The sequence below is a fragment of the Danio rerio genome, chromosome 4, assembly GCF_052040795.2.
Source record: "Danio rerio strain M-AB ecotype USA chromosome 4, GRCz13ab, whole genome shotgun sequence".
NCBI lineage: Eukaryota > Metazoa > Chordata > Actinopteri > Cypriniformes > Danionidae > Danio > Danio rerio.
In genome coordinates, this window is record NC_141024.2 from 9,347,445 (window position 1) to 9,364,037 (window position 16,593).

At 34.5% G+C, this 16,593-nt stretch overlaps 1 protein-coding gene across 6 annotated transcripts in view; it reads right to left on the reverse strand.

The window, feature by feature from the left end:
• Positions 1 to 1,895: 1,895 nt before the first annotated feature.
• The window catches only part of mpped1 (metallophosphoesterase domain containing 1), a 52,348-nt gene continuing 37,650 nt past the window's right edge, over positions 1,896 to 16,593 (reverse strand). For 2 of the 6 annotated variants that reach the window (XM_087248015.2, XM_087248014.2), the window contains exons 5-7: positions 8,405 to 8,520; positions 5,242 to 5,355; positions 1,896 to 3,096 (exon numbers count right to left, since the gene is read on the reverse strand). In XM_087248015.2, the coding sequence (XP_087104141.2) occupies positions 2,978 to 3,096; positions 5,242 to 5,355; positions 8,405 to 8,520 (349 nt within the window). In that variant the 3' untranslated portion in view covers positions 1,896 to 2,977. Of the gene's footprint in view, positions 4,396 to 4,547; positions 5,356 to 7,908; positions 8,521 to 16,593 lie in introns of all 6 variants that reach the window. The other 4 variants (XR_015482585.2, XR_015482583.2, XR_015482579.2 and 1 more) reach the window with 3 other exon arrangements.

Below are 16,593 nucleotides of genomic sequence, written 5' to 3' on the forward strand. Positions count from 1 at the left end.
GGGATTGGGGATCAGTTTTAATTTAAGAGAGATTGATGGAGAAATGGTATCCATCTCGGTGATGGTGAAGCATTTGAATTTCGTTTGAGTGAATGATTGTTCAAGAAGCATTCAAGCCTCTTATTTTTCCCAGGATTTCCCTTGTTTTACAATTCTATCCTGCTATAATCCTGTAAAGGTAGTTTCCCATGTTTTTAATCTTTCTACGAAGGGTGGCAATAAACATCAAAGAGCCGATCCTCCCTATGCGCAACCCATACCGCTGAACCGCCAGGGGATGCCCCTTGCTCTTAAATGTGAATCTGTTCTGTGCTTTTGTTTTTTATTTAGCTCCATAGTGATAAATAGACGCATGGGGTATTCCTTCTTTTAACACCACAATGTTGACAGATATGTATGAAAAAAAGAGTACACAAGCCACAAACAGATTAAACTGAAACAAAACTTATTACTCTTAAGGCCTGCGCACACCGAGAGATTTTTTGCTCGCGTTTTCCATCGACGTTTAACACCTCGTTACTAAATAAAGGGCGTCAATATGATCGTGCACACCAACGTGCAAAATGGATGTGTTAATCTTTAAAACACAAATTTTATAACTGTTTGACAGCAAATTTTAAAATGTTACTTTTTCATTTTAATTGTTTATACAGATATAAATACCTTACTGTCCATGAAAAATTCTACATTTTAATAATTTATTTTTAATCGGTCCCACTTTATATTAGTTATCATTAACTAATATGCACTTACACCAGAAGATAAAAACAATGTGCTTAATGTGTTTATAATGAATTGCAGAACTCTTCTGGTGCTGTTGAGGTGGTATATGCATAAGGTTAGGAACAGATTTGGTCTGGGTAGTATTAAGGGTGCGTAAACAATGTAATTATAAATGTAATTACACAAATTAATTACAGTTGTAGTTACATGCAGGTATTTAATCAAGCATAAGTGCAATGTAAAAACATGGATTTACACAAAAAGATCTTTGTAGCAAATTATTAATTCCAGTGTAAGTACTGTATATTTAAGTTAAGGCCACTTAATATGAAGTAGGACCTTTTATTCTAAAATTCTGTAACATTACATTCCCAATATGAACATGTGAAAAGTGCATTTTTACTGTATGAAATGCCTTTATCTTTACATATCTTTACATGATGTAACTTCTTCATTTTGGAGTGATTTTACATTGAAGCCATACATTTCTAAACACTTGAGTTTGTTCGATGCAATATTTGTGCATAAATATCAGTGTGAACTTATTTACAAACGATCGAAACCAAAAAAATAAAAAATTTTTTAGAAAGAGATAGAAGATTTAGAAAGAGATTTCATCTCTAGTAGAATTTATTTAACACCATGAAGTTTAAAAATGGCATAAAATGAATTTACCAAAAGTAATAGATAAAAACTCCCAAATCATATCTTTAGCACTGAAATTTCACAACACAATGAATTAACAAACAACCCACAAAATAGGTTTGGCAATTCAGAACAGCATGCTGTGAAAAAAATAACTGGAGCACAGCAGTAAACCTGATGACAACGTCTTCAAAGAAAAGGCCCACATACGGGCATGAATGAACAGAGTGGGGGGAAAAAACAGAGGAAAGCCACAAGAGACCGTGAAGCACCTCTGACCAAATGCAAACAAGTGCACAAACAGCAAAAAAACCCTTATAAATAAAAAAATAAAGATCCGTCTCCCAGACATCAGCTCATCCTTCCTAGTTGGCGTTTCCAATATTTTTTTCTTTTTATCTCTTCGATCTCTCCGTCCTCTGATTCTTTCTTTTCCTCAGGCTATGAAAGAGAAGCAATTGATCGCGTTCACACACGCAGGAGCCCACAGACGCGCGCACACACACACACACACACACGCAGAGTGATAATTTGTTCGATTTGTTCATTTTTATTCACCCACTTATATGGAGGAGATGAAAACCCTCTGCACATCTTACAGAACCGTCATATTAGGCCTAATGCCACACACAGTTAATGCTGAAGAGCTGTAAAACACATGGGAGTAAATTATCGCCAGGAGGAATGTTAATAAATTATAGTGGGGAGCATGTGGATCAAAGTGCAACATATTCTTGTAATGCAAAAAGCGCACTTCGCCTGCATGACGAGTCTTTGATATTCGGAGGAGGGACGCTAGCGACGGCGCTTTAGAAGAACTTTTAAATATTTGACCTTAAACAAACACTTCAAACTACTGTAGAAAGTCCACGCTGCTTTAGCGAAGGACCGTTTGCTTGAAAACACACTCACAGTTTTACACAGTTTACAGTAAATCGAACAATAAAAGAAGGCATGGAAAAGTGGAGAACACAGGGACATTTTTTTTTGTTTCTTTTTTTTACCATCAATATTTAAAATAGTACATTCCTGTTGTTCAGGGTGTATTAAATGTATTTCTCTCAGTGAATGATCCAACATGGCCCCAAGTTCAAAAGAGCAACATATAACAACAGAGCCGATAGGAAAAAGTAGGATGAAAGACTGAGACTCTGAGAAAGAGAGAGCGAGAGAAAGAGGAAAATGTTAAAGACCCTGAACAAACTTGTTTTGCACCATAGCGCAGTTTCCCCTGGACACATCCTGTAACTTTCAAGAGCGGATCCAGAGCTAACCAGAGGTCCATTGAGGCTACAAGGTTACAAAGTTCCTTAAATAAGTGCCTTATAATGAGGAAATGCTTGACTTCCAATCATCCAAGCACTGATTGGCTTCCATGACTTTGAAGTACACACGATTGTCACGCCGATTCAAGTGCAACGTAAGATTTCAATTCAGAAAAAAAGTTCAATTGTCCCGTGTGTGTCACATGGCACAAAAAAAATGGATGTAAATATCCTTGGGAATATCCAAATTAGCATCTCTCGCCCCGCTTTATATACACAACACAGCATCCGTACACGCTCAAAACGAGACCCTGATTAAAGGAAGGGGGCGGGTCTTAGTTCAATCATGAGCTCCGGGGATTGGGCAGGTCAAAAACGATGGGCGGGTTCATAGGTTGGAAGTTCACTGTGCACGCAGAGGCATTAACAAATGTGGTGGTTCCGTCAGTCATCACACCGTAGCCTAGCTCACACAAACACAAAGGGCAGAGATATTTTATTTTCTTCAGCTGAAAACGTCACATGCGTTCTAATAAAAAGGTGGAAGATGACTTTGATGAGGTCAAAAGCAAGGTTGAGAGTGGTAAAGAGTTAGCTCACCCGCTGTATTAAAATAGAAAATCTGTAATCACTCATGAATTGTTCATCGTAATTCACCAGTTCATCTTCGAAGCACAAATCTTTACAAATATTTTAGTCTTTACAAAATGTTCTTTAAAAAAAAATCAAAAAATAAACCTATATGAATTGAGTAGTTTAACCCAAGTATTCTGAAGAGTCATAATATAAGGAACAGATTTAATTCACATACAAAGAATAAGAATAGATTTGATAGTATATATATTTGTAGTTCTACTTCTAATTCTGTTCATGTTCATAGATTGTTCTTTGTATTGTAATGCAATGTAAACAAAAGTCAAAGTTAGATCTATTCATCATATAAAGCAACCAAGCAACCCAGGCTCAATCTGATTACGTACCCCTATATACATTTCTGGAGAGTGCCAAATATGTCCCAGGAGCTACATTTTTTGCCGTTTTTTCTTTCGTGAATCCGTCAGAGGCCACTGTGTACACTTTTTGAGGGCTAAAATGTCTTTCGCGAGTGCCATTCGTACCTGTTGTTTTCAAGTACATTTGCTAGAGGCTGCTGTCGACTGACTGACTGACTGACTCCCAGACCGACTGACTGACTCACAAACTAACCAATACCCAAACTCAACTGCTACCCAAAACCCAGCCGATAGTGTTTTAAAAGCACTGTTTGACCAGCGTCCACCCACTTTCCTAAACCCAACCGACAGTGTTTACAAAAGCAATCCAGAAAAAAAAAGCTCTCGCAGCAGCCTTATTTTACCATATTTTCAAATTTGACCACATATTCTTTTTTTTTTTTTTTGGCTTTTGTTTTTGTCTTACTTGCTTTCTAGAACCATTCTTCACTGGACTCAAACCCTGTTGACATGGTCAACTCCACTTCGTGTCTCAAATCCCCAGACGTAGCCACTGGACAAACTGGCAACAGCGGTAAGCGGTCAGCTGGTAAGCGCGAAAAAGAACGGCATCATACCGTCCTGTAGTATTCGTTTTAAAGACATAATGCAGCCATACATACCTCTGGCTACATAATTAATGCTCTCCAGAAATGTATATAGAAGTACGTTTTCCGAATGAGCCTATCTTGCAACCATGTCTCCAAAAATACTTGGATTAAACTGTTTAGTTCAGGGGTGTCCAAACTCAGTCCTGGAGGGCTGATGTCCTGCATAGTTTAGCGACAACTTCCTTCAACACACTTCCCTGGAAGTTTCTAGTACACCTGGATAGAGCTTGATTAGCTGATTCAGGTGTGTTTAATTGGGGTTGGAACTAAAATTTGCAGGACACCGGCCCTCCAGGATCACTTTTGAACACCCCTGGTTTAGGTCATATAGATTTCCTTACTGAGTCTCTTACTTCTGATCAAATATCTTCATTTGTGCTTTTCAGATTAAATAAATTCACTCAGAAAGACGTGAGTAAGGGTGAGTAAATGACAGATTTTTCATTTGGGGTTGAACTGAGCTTTAAACACTAAATTAAGAGCAAAAACCATGCAATGTTTATGAGAGATTATTACTGTTAAGATTTTATCCACTAAAAACTGCTAAAATGGCAAACAAAAGTAGCAAACGACTGCTGTTTTTATGTTACGGAAGGATATGTTAATGTTATGGTGCCCAAAATATGCAGAAATATGGCAAACACAGACGTGCAAAGCATAACACGCAAGCAAAATGCAATGATACTGCCTATGACGATGATGAGGAATTTTTATTAAAGGCAATTTTAAGTGTGTGTGTGTGTGTGTGTGTGTGTGTGTGTGTGTGTATGTGTGTGTGTGTGTGTGTGTGCTATATTTACTGTGTGAATATGAATGTGAACTAGTTCCTGCAATAAAGCTGTCAGAAGGCAAAGCAGCATGGGACAGACTCTGCCCTGCTAACCCCAAAACACGCCGGATTGACGGCAGCATGAACAAATATGTTTGAGATCACAAGGCGGTGTGGATTTTCATGCATATGATTTATAGGCAGTTGGGAATGTTATCATCTGATGATGTGATTACCTTCATGAATGTGTCCAAATACATGCAGTTTGGGCTGAACTCTCCTCTGGACTGTGTTCAATAGCTCCATACAGCCAACACGCTGCATCTTTCTGGGCACCCAGTCTAAAAACCCTGCCGGAAAAAAAAAGCAGTAATGACTAATATGAACATCACAAGGCAAAGAAAAGCACACAGAGAGATACACGGATGACAGAAGGATTAGAACAGACAATTTGGTTAATTTATGCTTTTGGAGAAACAAAGCAGGACGAATGCCACTTGGTATCCTACTTCCAAATTAGAGATGGGAATCGTAATGAATTTGAACAATTCTGCATCTGATTGCATTTGCGATTCCTTAATGAAGTTTTAGTCATTTTGAGGAAGAAGTTGTTTAGACAAAGTTGCCACAACACAACATATTGACATCTTGGACAGACTGGGTGTTCATTTAAGAACTCTATCAGGATCAAGTCTTGACTCGCTGAATTCTAATTAGATGATGCGACTGGACACTCTAGCAAGGTTACCAAGCAACTTATCTGACAACTATTTAATATTCATGAGCTGCGCCCAAGCCATGGTAGAATCAGCAGGCCTTGTTCGCATGCTGGACTTTTCTTTTGCAATAATTTGGGTGCATTCAAAAAATGGGTAAGCATCCACAACCAACACACACTTTGGGTCTAAATTACAAACCAGTTTTTGATCCCCAAACCTACAATACAGAACAAAGAATAGTAATAGCATATAATATAAAATGTAAGAGTAGTAATATCATATAATATAAACTGTAACTATAAACTAAAAGTATATACTTTATATGTATAATATAGTATACATATATAATTGGGTGAGTGCATTGATATTAAGATTGCTTGTTGTTGTTGTTGTTTTTTTACACAGGGCAAATTATGTATTGCATAAATAACTGCTTGATTCATTCTTTTTTTTGGCTTAGTCCCTTTATTAATCTGGGATTGCCACAGAGGAATGAACCGCCAACTTATCCGGCATTTGTTTTACGCAGCGGATGCCCTTTCAGCTGCAACCTATCTCTGGGTAACACCTATACACTTTCATTCACACACATACACTACAGACAATTTGTTTTGCCTACTCAGTTCACCTATATGGCATGTCTTTGGGATGGTGTATTAAACCGGAGCACTTGGAGGAAACCCAAGCAAAGACTGGGAGAACATGCAAACTCCACACAGAAATGCCAACTGGCCCAGCTAAGACTCGAACCAGCGATCTTCTTGCTGTGAGGCGACAGTGCTAACTAACCACTGAGCCACTGCGATGCCTTAATTGTTTTACATGCAAGTGAAAATCTATTTGTGAAGAGTCCCATTCACATCCAAGGACACTACAAATTATTTTAATCATGCTTGTAACCATATAATTAATAAAAAGAATAAAAGCACAGTGCTAAAACAGAGGAATAATCTCAGTGTAATTATATTTAAACCATTTTACAATCATTTGATGATTGATAAAAACACTAAAAGCAAGGGTTTGCACGGTTTACCTGTACCATGGTAGTATTGTGATACTACAGCTCCAAAATAATGGCAGTGCGATTGTAGTTTGTAAACGATAGTATCATTATTAACTGTCTATCTACAATAGATAATGTTGCATGTGGAAAAGTCACTAAAATGCTCTCACGCTTGTGCAACAATAGACCACTTTATTTTAATAGTCTATGGAGCCCTTTAAGGTTGAAAAACTGAGTAGAAGTCACACCTTTTATATAGGTAGCCTTTTGCACGTTTTCTGAAGCTTTGGTTCGATCGCACATCTGAATTAGTTCACTTCTGTTCTTGTCAATATGATTTAGTAGCTCTCTTAAAAAGAACGACTTTGGATTCCTAGCTGATAAGAAAAAAAAAAATAATAATAAATATATATATATATATATATATATATATATATATATATATATATATATATATATATATATATATATATATATATATATATATATATATATATATATAGATGATAAACCAAAAAGAGCAACAGGAAACACTGAAACAAATTTTGACCTCTTCATATAGTCTCATTTGCTTTTTTGTAACGAGTTTTGTTTGGTATACTTTGTATCTTGATTTTAATGTATTTTTGTTTGTCAGTTATCTACAAAATAAACAAAAAGAACTAATGCATTTTAGGTGAAGTGATGTACAAATGTTTATGAATATTATTATGAATTCAATTCGAGTTGGCCTATTATAACATATAAAATATAGTATTTCAGACAATTTTCTTTATTTCATAGATTTGAGTTATGAATTACAGTATCGCAATACCACTTAGATTCACGATACTTTAGCAGGTATAGTATCGTAATGTGAATTAATGGTATCGCGACAACTCTACTAACAGCCAATCGGAATCCATCCAGCTTTAAAGAGTCAGAACAAAAATGTCAGCTCTCCCAATTTAATGAATCAAAACTTTTCAAATAATTACATAGGATAAATACTCAAAATAAATGTGGACACTACACACTCAGAAATAAAGGTCCGTGAGCTGTCACTAGGGTGGTACCTTTTCAAATGGTACAAATTTGTCTCTTAAAGGTCCACATGAATACCTCAAGGGTATATTAGCACATTTAAATTATATTAAATAATCGTGCAACTTTATTTCTGAGCTGAGTATAATTTTTGTTACCGATGTAAACAGGCCTTTCAATGAAAGAATGAATTAAAAGAATGATTAAAAACGTAGACACAATGCATACATTCACAGTGAATCTTTAGAGATGTCAATTAGGGCTAATTTGCCACACTAAGATAAACACCTACAATTGCATGAACGTATAGTGTGACAAATCTTTACCATGAGAATTACACATTGTCACAATCCCAAAGCCCAAAAGCTTAGTGTTTTAAACCGCAGCAGTTTTTTTTAACGCACAAACTTCCGTTCTCTGTGTGTATGACTGTGTGTGTGACTAAGGCTTTTATTATGTGCGAAGGGATTTGCTGCACTGCGAACAGCGTCTCAGTGTTGCATGCTTTAGCAGCCTGCTGTAGCAACTCCATCTGCCAAAGCCTCAAAGCAAAAAGAGTGTGTGCGCAAGGATGAAGACAACATAATGGGAGATAACCATTACCGCATGCTCCGTGCGTGCGTGTGTGTGTGTGTGATGTGATTTAGGTCTTACCCAGAGGAGGGCAGTGTGTGAGAAGAATATCCGTTGAGTCTGGGATCTGATTCCACTTGTCCAGCAGAGCTTGTCCTCGTGGTAGATTAAAACCCCAGCCGTAGTACCATGGCTGCCTGAAAACATACATAATGATTGGAAAAACATAGTTAAGGCTTGCTGATGTGTCCATGACCAATATATTTGCCTTGCATTTTACTGATTGTTTATACATTTGATCAGATTATCATTTCTTTTAGCAAAAGAAATGAGAAAACACTTTTTAATGACAATATGAGAGAAAAAGTTTCAATTAGAGCAAGAAAATGGTGCTCGTGTTAGAGTTAAGATGTTTCAAGAGAGCTTTTATTGTCTTTATTTTCTTCAGCCCACTTGCCATTATTTACTGTCATCTGCCATCATACCATCACTGTCCCAAAAAGCAGTTTGAAAAGCCGGGCTCATGAATATTAATTAGGTGATGTAACGTTCGCCCAGCGTAGTCCAAACTGATCAGAATGGCTGGTAAGTGGGCGCTACACATAGAGGATTACCGTTTGTGCATTTGTTCAGTTCACTGCCAATGAAATGGATTGGAACAGGCTTTTCTGTGGTCTTAAAGCCATGTAAGCAAAAACAAAAATAGGACTTGGTGTTAGCATATTAATTTAGGTTCGTAATTATCACAAAAATGCATTTCTTTAGAATAACGTAATTATTTTAAATATTTAGGTAGCACTTTAGTTTAGGTCACAATTCAAATTATAAACAAGTCATTAACAAACACTACTAGCTGAATAAACAACTAATTAGCTGCTTATTAATAGTTAGAAGTAGGTAGAAGTTGGGTTTAGGTTTTGGGTAGGATTAGGGACACAAAATAAGATCATATTTATAGCTACTAATGAATCGTTATTGTATTTACAATAGGTAAGTAATAAGCCAGTAGTTAATAGCATGAACTAAGGTGTTATCAATATTTATTCATTCCTTAGTTTAAAGTAACGATTGTAATGTTGTTTATGGTATTTTTTTCAGATATCAACGACTTTGTTTTTTTGAGTTCAAGAATTTTGTTATTTTAAGTTATTTACACTCTGTTAGCAATATAAAACTAGTTCTTGGTATGTAAAAACTTTAACTAAATAATTCAACTATTATTTGCGCACAAAGTCAGAGTTCGTTTTTAAAAATCTCACACATTATATTTTCTATTTATGTTTTGTACAATAATAACCAACAGCCTTACACAAAGACAGAACTGTATGTGTGTGGGAGCTATTAAAATACAGTTGAAGTCAGAATTATTAGACTTCTGGAATTATTAGCCCTCCTGAAATATTAGCTCCCCTGTACATTTTTCCCCCAATTTCTGTTTAACGGAAAGATGATTCTTTCAACACATTTTTAAACATGATAGCTTTAATAACTCATTTTCTAATCACTGATTTCTTTTATCTTTGCTATGATGACATATTTTACTAGATATTTAAGGTGCAATTTAAAGGCGTAACTAGGTTAATTAGGCAAATTAGGGTAATTAGGCAAGTCATTGTACACTTTCAGAAAAAAAGGTACACGGTGGTACAAATAAGGTTCCTTAAAGATACAGAATTATCCTTATATGGTACAGAAAAGATCTTGTATGATATTGTTTTGTACCTTTTATGATACAATTGAAATGAAGGTACACAATAGTTCTCATAAAAAGATACATAAGTGTTTGACAATTTCTTTATTACAATATGAAAATAAATATGCCTGGAAAGGCAGAGTGATTTTATGAATAATTTCCATATTAAAACATAAATCATTATTTAAAAGCATATGTTTAAAGAAACTCATACACATTTATTATTAAGTTCTATACAACAAAACAACTGATAAAACAAAACTATAGGTACAGTAAACTAACATTTAAGGCATTTTTAATAAACATTTTCTGATAAATACGGTTTCATTATTGATATTCGCACCTTTTGGTATTTGCTTTCCACTACGCATGTGAGCTGGAAAAAGGCAAAGTGTTCATGCAGACATTTTAGTATTGTAAAGTTAACCAAACATTGTGCATATCTCATTACAAAACTTTTGCATAATTCTATTTCTATTTTAAAATTGAGTAAATTAAATGAACTTTTAAGTGATTACAAAGGTGTTGTGTGAAAATTGGGGATTAAAAAGTTTTCTATTGTACATGGAAGAATGTATTTCTGCAACATTTTGTGAAAAGTGTTATGAATTGTTTAGTGAACAATAGTTCTTTTTAATGATGTTAAAGTATTTTTTATTTTTATTGTAAATAGAAAAGGTGCATTTATACAAAAAGAAAATGTATTTGACGTTTGATATTTACTGAAAATAAATTGAGGCATTTTGGATATACACTAGCACAATGCCTTTAAATAGTTCTTGAAGGAAGACATTTGACGCTGCTAAGGTACAAAGTATCTTGTCACTAGTGGTACCTTTTATGAAGGTCCTTAAAGGTACAAATGGTACAAATGTGTTTCTTTGTCTTAAGGTACAATTCTGTCCTATAAAAGGTATTGCCCCAGTGACAAGGCTTTGTACCTTCTTTGACACAACATTGTACCATTTTTATCAGAGCGTGTATAAAAGTGGTTTGTTCTGTAGACAATCAAGTAAAATATAGCTTAAAGGGGCTAACAATTTGGACCTTAAAATTAATCTTTTATTCTGACTTTATTCCAAAGAAAAAATATTATAGGAAATACTATGAAAAATTCCTTGCTCTGTTAAACATAATTTGGGAAATATTAGAAAAAGAATAATAATTTTGACTTCAACTGTTTACAGTTCATGTAAATATTTTTTCATTAATTATTGTTGTTACATTTTATTAAATATGACCAGAAGGAGAGAAACGAAGAAGCAACAGAAAGATAGGAGGAAAGAGACAGAAGCAGGTAGAGACAGACAGTATGTAAGGACAGAGAGGGGAGGGGGGGTTGATGGTTTTGCCTATGCCCCATCACTTTGATTGCAGATGCACCAAGCTTGAGTGACGGTATAGAAATTAACATGTCACTAACAATCTGTCCCCAGATCCATCTTCCTCTGCTGTGGCGGATTTGCACATTTATGTGTGTGAGTATGTTGAAAGACTGAGTGTGTGTGTGTGTGTGTCTGTGTGTGTATGTCAGTTTACACATGAAGGTTCCCTTGCCTCTACAAGGATTTTGTAATTTATAGAGAGCAGTCGCATGAAACGTTTACTTTTATAGCTGGCTGACGCATCAATGTCCTGTGCTGCTCACACACACACACATACACATACACCCTTTGAGGAGCCATCCAGATAGCCCTGGGTTTCATCATCTCAGGAAGGTCAAGAGAAAAGGAGAGACACATGGGAAAGCAAATGCTATTTTCAATTGATTTCATCCGATTAATATTCAAATCACCTCCATCATCGCAGTCTAAACATTTATGATCAAACATCCGAAGGCCAGTGGACGCAGTCTGATTATTTCACATCTCTAATCTTAAAACATTTAAAATGACCTTTGCATATTGATGGCGCCATTTAAATATTCATTTCCATCTTTACACGGACATCTCAATTACACTGGACTGAGAACGGACTTATTATTGCTGTCCCAAACTGATTTTTCTGACGGAGCAGAGAGAGAGAGAGATTAATAAACAGAAAGAAAATGAGAGCGAACACTATACACAATGAAGACCTGCTATAAATGCGAGCGTAATTCAATCAAGCAATTCAAAGTTTAATGAAGATTTGATCAAGCCAGGAGAGCAGAGACTAACTTGCGCAGTAATTCAGCAAAGCACAACCAGCGTACTTGATGTTCTAAACCATCTGTGTGTTTATCAGTTCAGATGTTTTTTCATTCTTTCTTTAATTTGTCAAGGTGAATAAAAAAGCAAAGACAGCTGTTTGCTTTCATGCCTTTACTCCCATGATGCCACACCGACGCAAAAGTAAGAAAAAAAAGTCTAAATCTTTGCATATTCTTTGTCACCGCAAGCAAAGTTGTCGTGAAGGTGTTCTAAATGGTAGCTAATGCATGGCATGTGTGCTACACCAAAAAATGTTTAATTATTAATTAAAAGTTAAACCATTTATCTTGTTTTAGCAGAAATCATTAATACTAATTAAATAGTTTGACCTTATTATGATGGTAATGTGCTGCAGTCCTTAAAAACAAGTCTATTTAAAGTATAAGGTAAGCTCTGGGTCAAATCATCAAGCGTTAGCGTCTGCAAACCCCCTCTTGTCCAAATGATATCAGTGCAGTTTTGCCATGAATCTTTAAATGCATGGCTGGGGGGAAAAGCTGTGGGGCTTCAATATTTCATCCCATTGGTTAACTTTAAGGATTTTAAAGCAAGAGAAGATGGGGGTTATAGGAAAATCTTGATTTAAAAAAAATGCATTAATGATTCACAGAAATGTGAAATCTAAATCAATTCTTGCTGCTGGTAAGATGGAGCAATTTAAACGGAGAGATGAAATGTGTGTATGAAAATTGAGAAGAAATATAAGGAAAACTGGAAACATGCAGAAAAGAAAGTGTTTTTCGCAGGTCTTGTTTATAACAGGTTTTATAAATATCAAGTTTTCATTCATTCATATATTTTCATTCGGCATTGTCTCTTATGTATCAGGGGTTGCCACAGTAGAATGAACTACCAACTATTCCAGCAAATGTTTATCCAGCGGATGCCCTTCCAGCCACAACCCAGTCCTGGTAAACACCTATACACACCCTTATTCACATGCATACACTATGCACAATTTAATTCATTCAATTTACCTATAGCGCATGTCTTTGGACTTTGGGGGGAAACCAGACCACCCAGAGGAAACCTATGCCAACACGGGGAGATCTGTACAAATGTACTTTGCTTATTGTTTATTTATGATGTATAAAACCAGCCTGATCTCACAAGGAAACGTAATTATTTTACGTTTTACTAGTTTAGTGGTTCAGTCATACGAAAATATTCAATCGTACGAAAATGTTCGATTTTAAAAAGGAGGCGTGGCAACTAACCCCACCCTTAACCCCAACCATCATTGGGTGATGAGCAAATCGTACTAAATTGTACAAATTACATCATAAGAGTTCATATGTATTAGCCACTAAATCAAAAAGTTACGAATTGTCGTGAGATTGCGATGATAAAACTGTTCATCAGGAGTTTAAACTGACAAGACTTTCAAACAGACATTTGTTGTTGTTATTGTTGTTGTCAGAATGTCCAATACAGGAGGTTTAATTTCACTTTCACTTCACTTTAACTTTAAAGACTCCGCCCTTTTCTGGAAAAAGGGAGGGTCACAGCAACTCATTTGCATTTGAAGAGACACACACAAAAAAACTGTATTCATGTGTTCCACCCAGGGCCAGAGCTAGGTGAACTTGTGCTCTAGGCAGACGACGATCACACGGCCCTCAACCCAAAAGTAAAAACGAAAGTGACCGGGGGTGTCACAGATGAAAGTGAGGACTGGAGGCGGTGGCCTCACTATTCTCACTACTATATGGATGTGCCGGCCCTGCTTCCAGCTAAAAACAGCAATATACAGCATGGCATAATGATCTATGATTTGATCATTAACTTAAACTTATCTAATAAAATAAATAAATAAATAAATAAATAAATAAATAAATAAATAAATAAATAAATAAATAACAGAACCTTTAATTTGCCTTGGAAAAAAAAAAAACAGGCTTCAATAAGGAACCATTTTTTAACAATCAGCGCCCATTTGCTCAATAAATTTCGCAACAAAGCAATACGAATACAGCACAAACATACACAAGCCATCTGCAAAAGTAGACCTCATTTGTTCTCACCTGTGGCTGCTGTAATTACAGATGCTGGTGTTATCCTGACCCTAATTACAGAGGAGCTGTACACATTATTCAGTGTGTGTGTTTAAGATACTGGATGTGCTTGACACAGAAGCAGGTATGCAAGTGAATAATTAGTAACGTGACATTTCTGACACTGACCCAAATGTGTGTGTGAGAAGAAGAGGTTGGAAATCTTCTGGGATATACTATTATATCTCTGAAGAGTTTTTTTACAATGAACACACACACACATAACCTCATTAAGAGAGCCTATTTCAATTAATAGCTCGCGGGTCACAGGAGTCCACGGAGATAAAGCAGCCCATAAGATGGGCTGTAAACACCATGCAAGCAATCGACTTCTATTTTGAGTAAGCAATAATGCAAGTTTTCATGACGCAAGAAAACGCAAGAAAAACAAAACAGAGACTTTAACGTTATCCATCAGTATTTGACTGTTTAGGTTGGTTATTGGTTTTAACAATAAAACAAGTTAAACAGGAAAAATAACTAACTAACTAACTAAATAAATAAAATAAATAAATAAATAAATAAGGTGTTTTTATTTTATAATAAAGTATATAAAACAGAAAATAAAAAATAATTTAGGTTGATTCAAATAAAATTAGTGTGTGTAATAAAATTAACAGTGTAAAAAAAAATATAACAATACTGCTTTAAATTTAATAAAATTTTATTAAATAAATACATTTTAGGGAGAATATTTTCTTGGTTAAATTAAGTTAAATTAATTTCATTTTTTGTTAAATTTAATTAAATTAAAAATTTAAATTTTTTTTATTTAATTTAATTTAACTAAACTAAATTAGATTAAATTTAACTAAATTAAATTAAATTAAATTAAATTAAATTAAATTAAATTAAATTAAATTAAATTAAATTAAATTAAATTAAATTAAATTAAATTAAATGTTAGGGAGAATAATTATTTTGTTTAATTTGCTTAATTTTTGTTTAATTAAATGAAATTAAACATTTTAACAAAATATTAAAGAAAAATTAGTTTAATTGACCAAAATAAGTTATAATACATATACTACTTATTTATGAAATATCTTAAAAAATAAATATGACAAAATATAAATAAACAAGAGAAATATAAATATATTCATATATATTAATTATTTCTCTTGTTAATATATGCATGTATGAAACATTTACAAAAGAAAAGCACACACACAAAGATTCAAACTTAACTAACTATGGAACTAACAAGTCAACTTCACCAATCAACCATCAACAAAACTACTAAACTACAAAAGGTTTATCGCGACCCATCAGTACATTTGTTTTAGTCAGTGTATATTTAGAGTGTGCTTAGTTCTGCACTTGTGTGTTTAGGCAGTGTTGCACATTTAGCTGTATTTTCATGGCGTGTTGTATATTTAGCACAATGTGCAGTGTTGTATTGCGCTGAACTGCAGGGCCGGCTGGACTTTGATGTTTAATCTGAGAGAAGCAAGCAGTCCATTCACACGGGGCTCCAGTCCGAGCAGCACAGCGGGAGAGGCACACACTCCACCGAAGCAGAGAAACAGACACAGAAACCCTGGAAGGCACAGTATATCAGTCTCTGACAATAAAGGGATTAGAGCAGGCTTGAGCCGATACGAGTGCGGCTGTGTTTGTGTGTCTGTCAGACGTATATCTGCACACATGCTCTGCACAACTTCACTGTCTGCTTCACTGTTTCTGGGTTCAAACCTGGTAAATATGGGACATTTGGTCCACAGCATGACTTATGCAACTCCCAGCATGTAAAGCTGAAACCAAGACTACGGGCCGTGACACACTGACACGCTCACAAACACACACTGGAGTGCATTTGGATTCAATACATATAATATGATATGATATGATATGATATGATATAAATTAATATAATATAATATAAAATAATATAAATTAATATAATATAAATTAATATAATATAATATAATATAATATAATATAATATAATATAATATAATATAATATATTATAATATAATATAAAATATAATATAATATAATATAATATAATATAATATAATATAATATAATATAATATAATATAATATAATATAATATAATATAATATAAAATAAAAATTTCAAACTAATTAAAAATGATTTCAGACTATTTTGGTTTTGTTACATTTATTATCATAGAAAAAGGAAATTCGGTTGGTTGTTTAGACTTAACAGTTAAGGCTGGTTATTAATTAAAATAGCAAACCAAATTACAATAAAATAAAATAAAAACATCATTACAAAATATGTGTTTGTATTGTATGTTAAAATAAATGTGTATTTAATACAAGTAACTGGGTCCTTACTGGATTAAAATAAAAATATTTTTT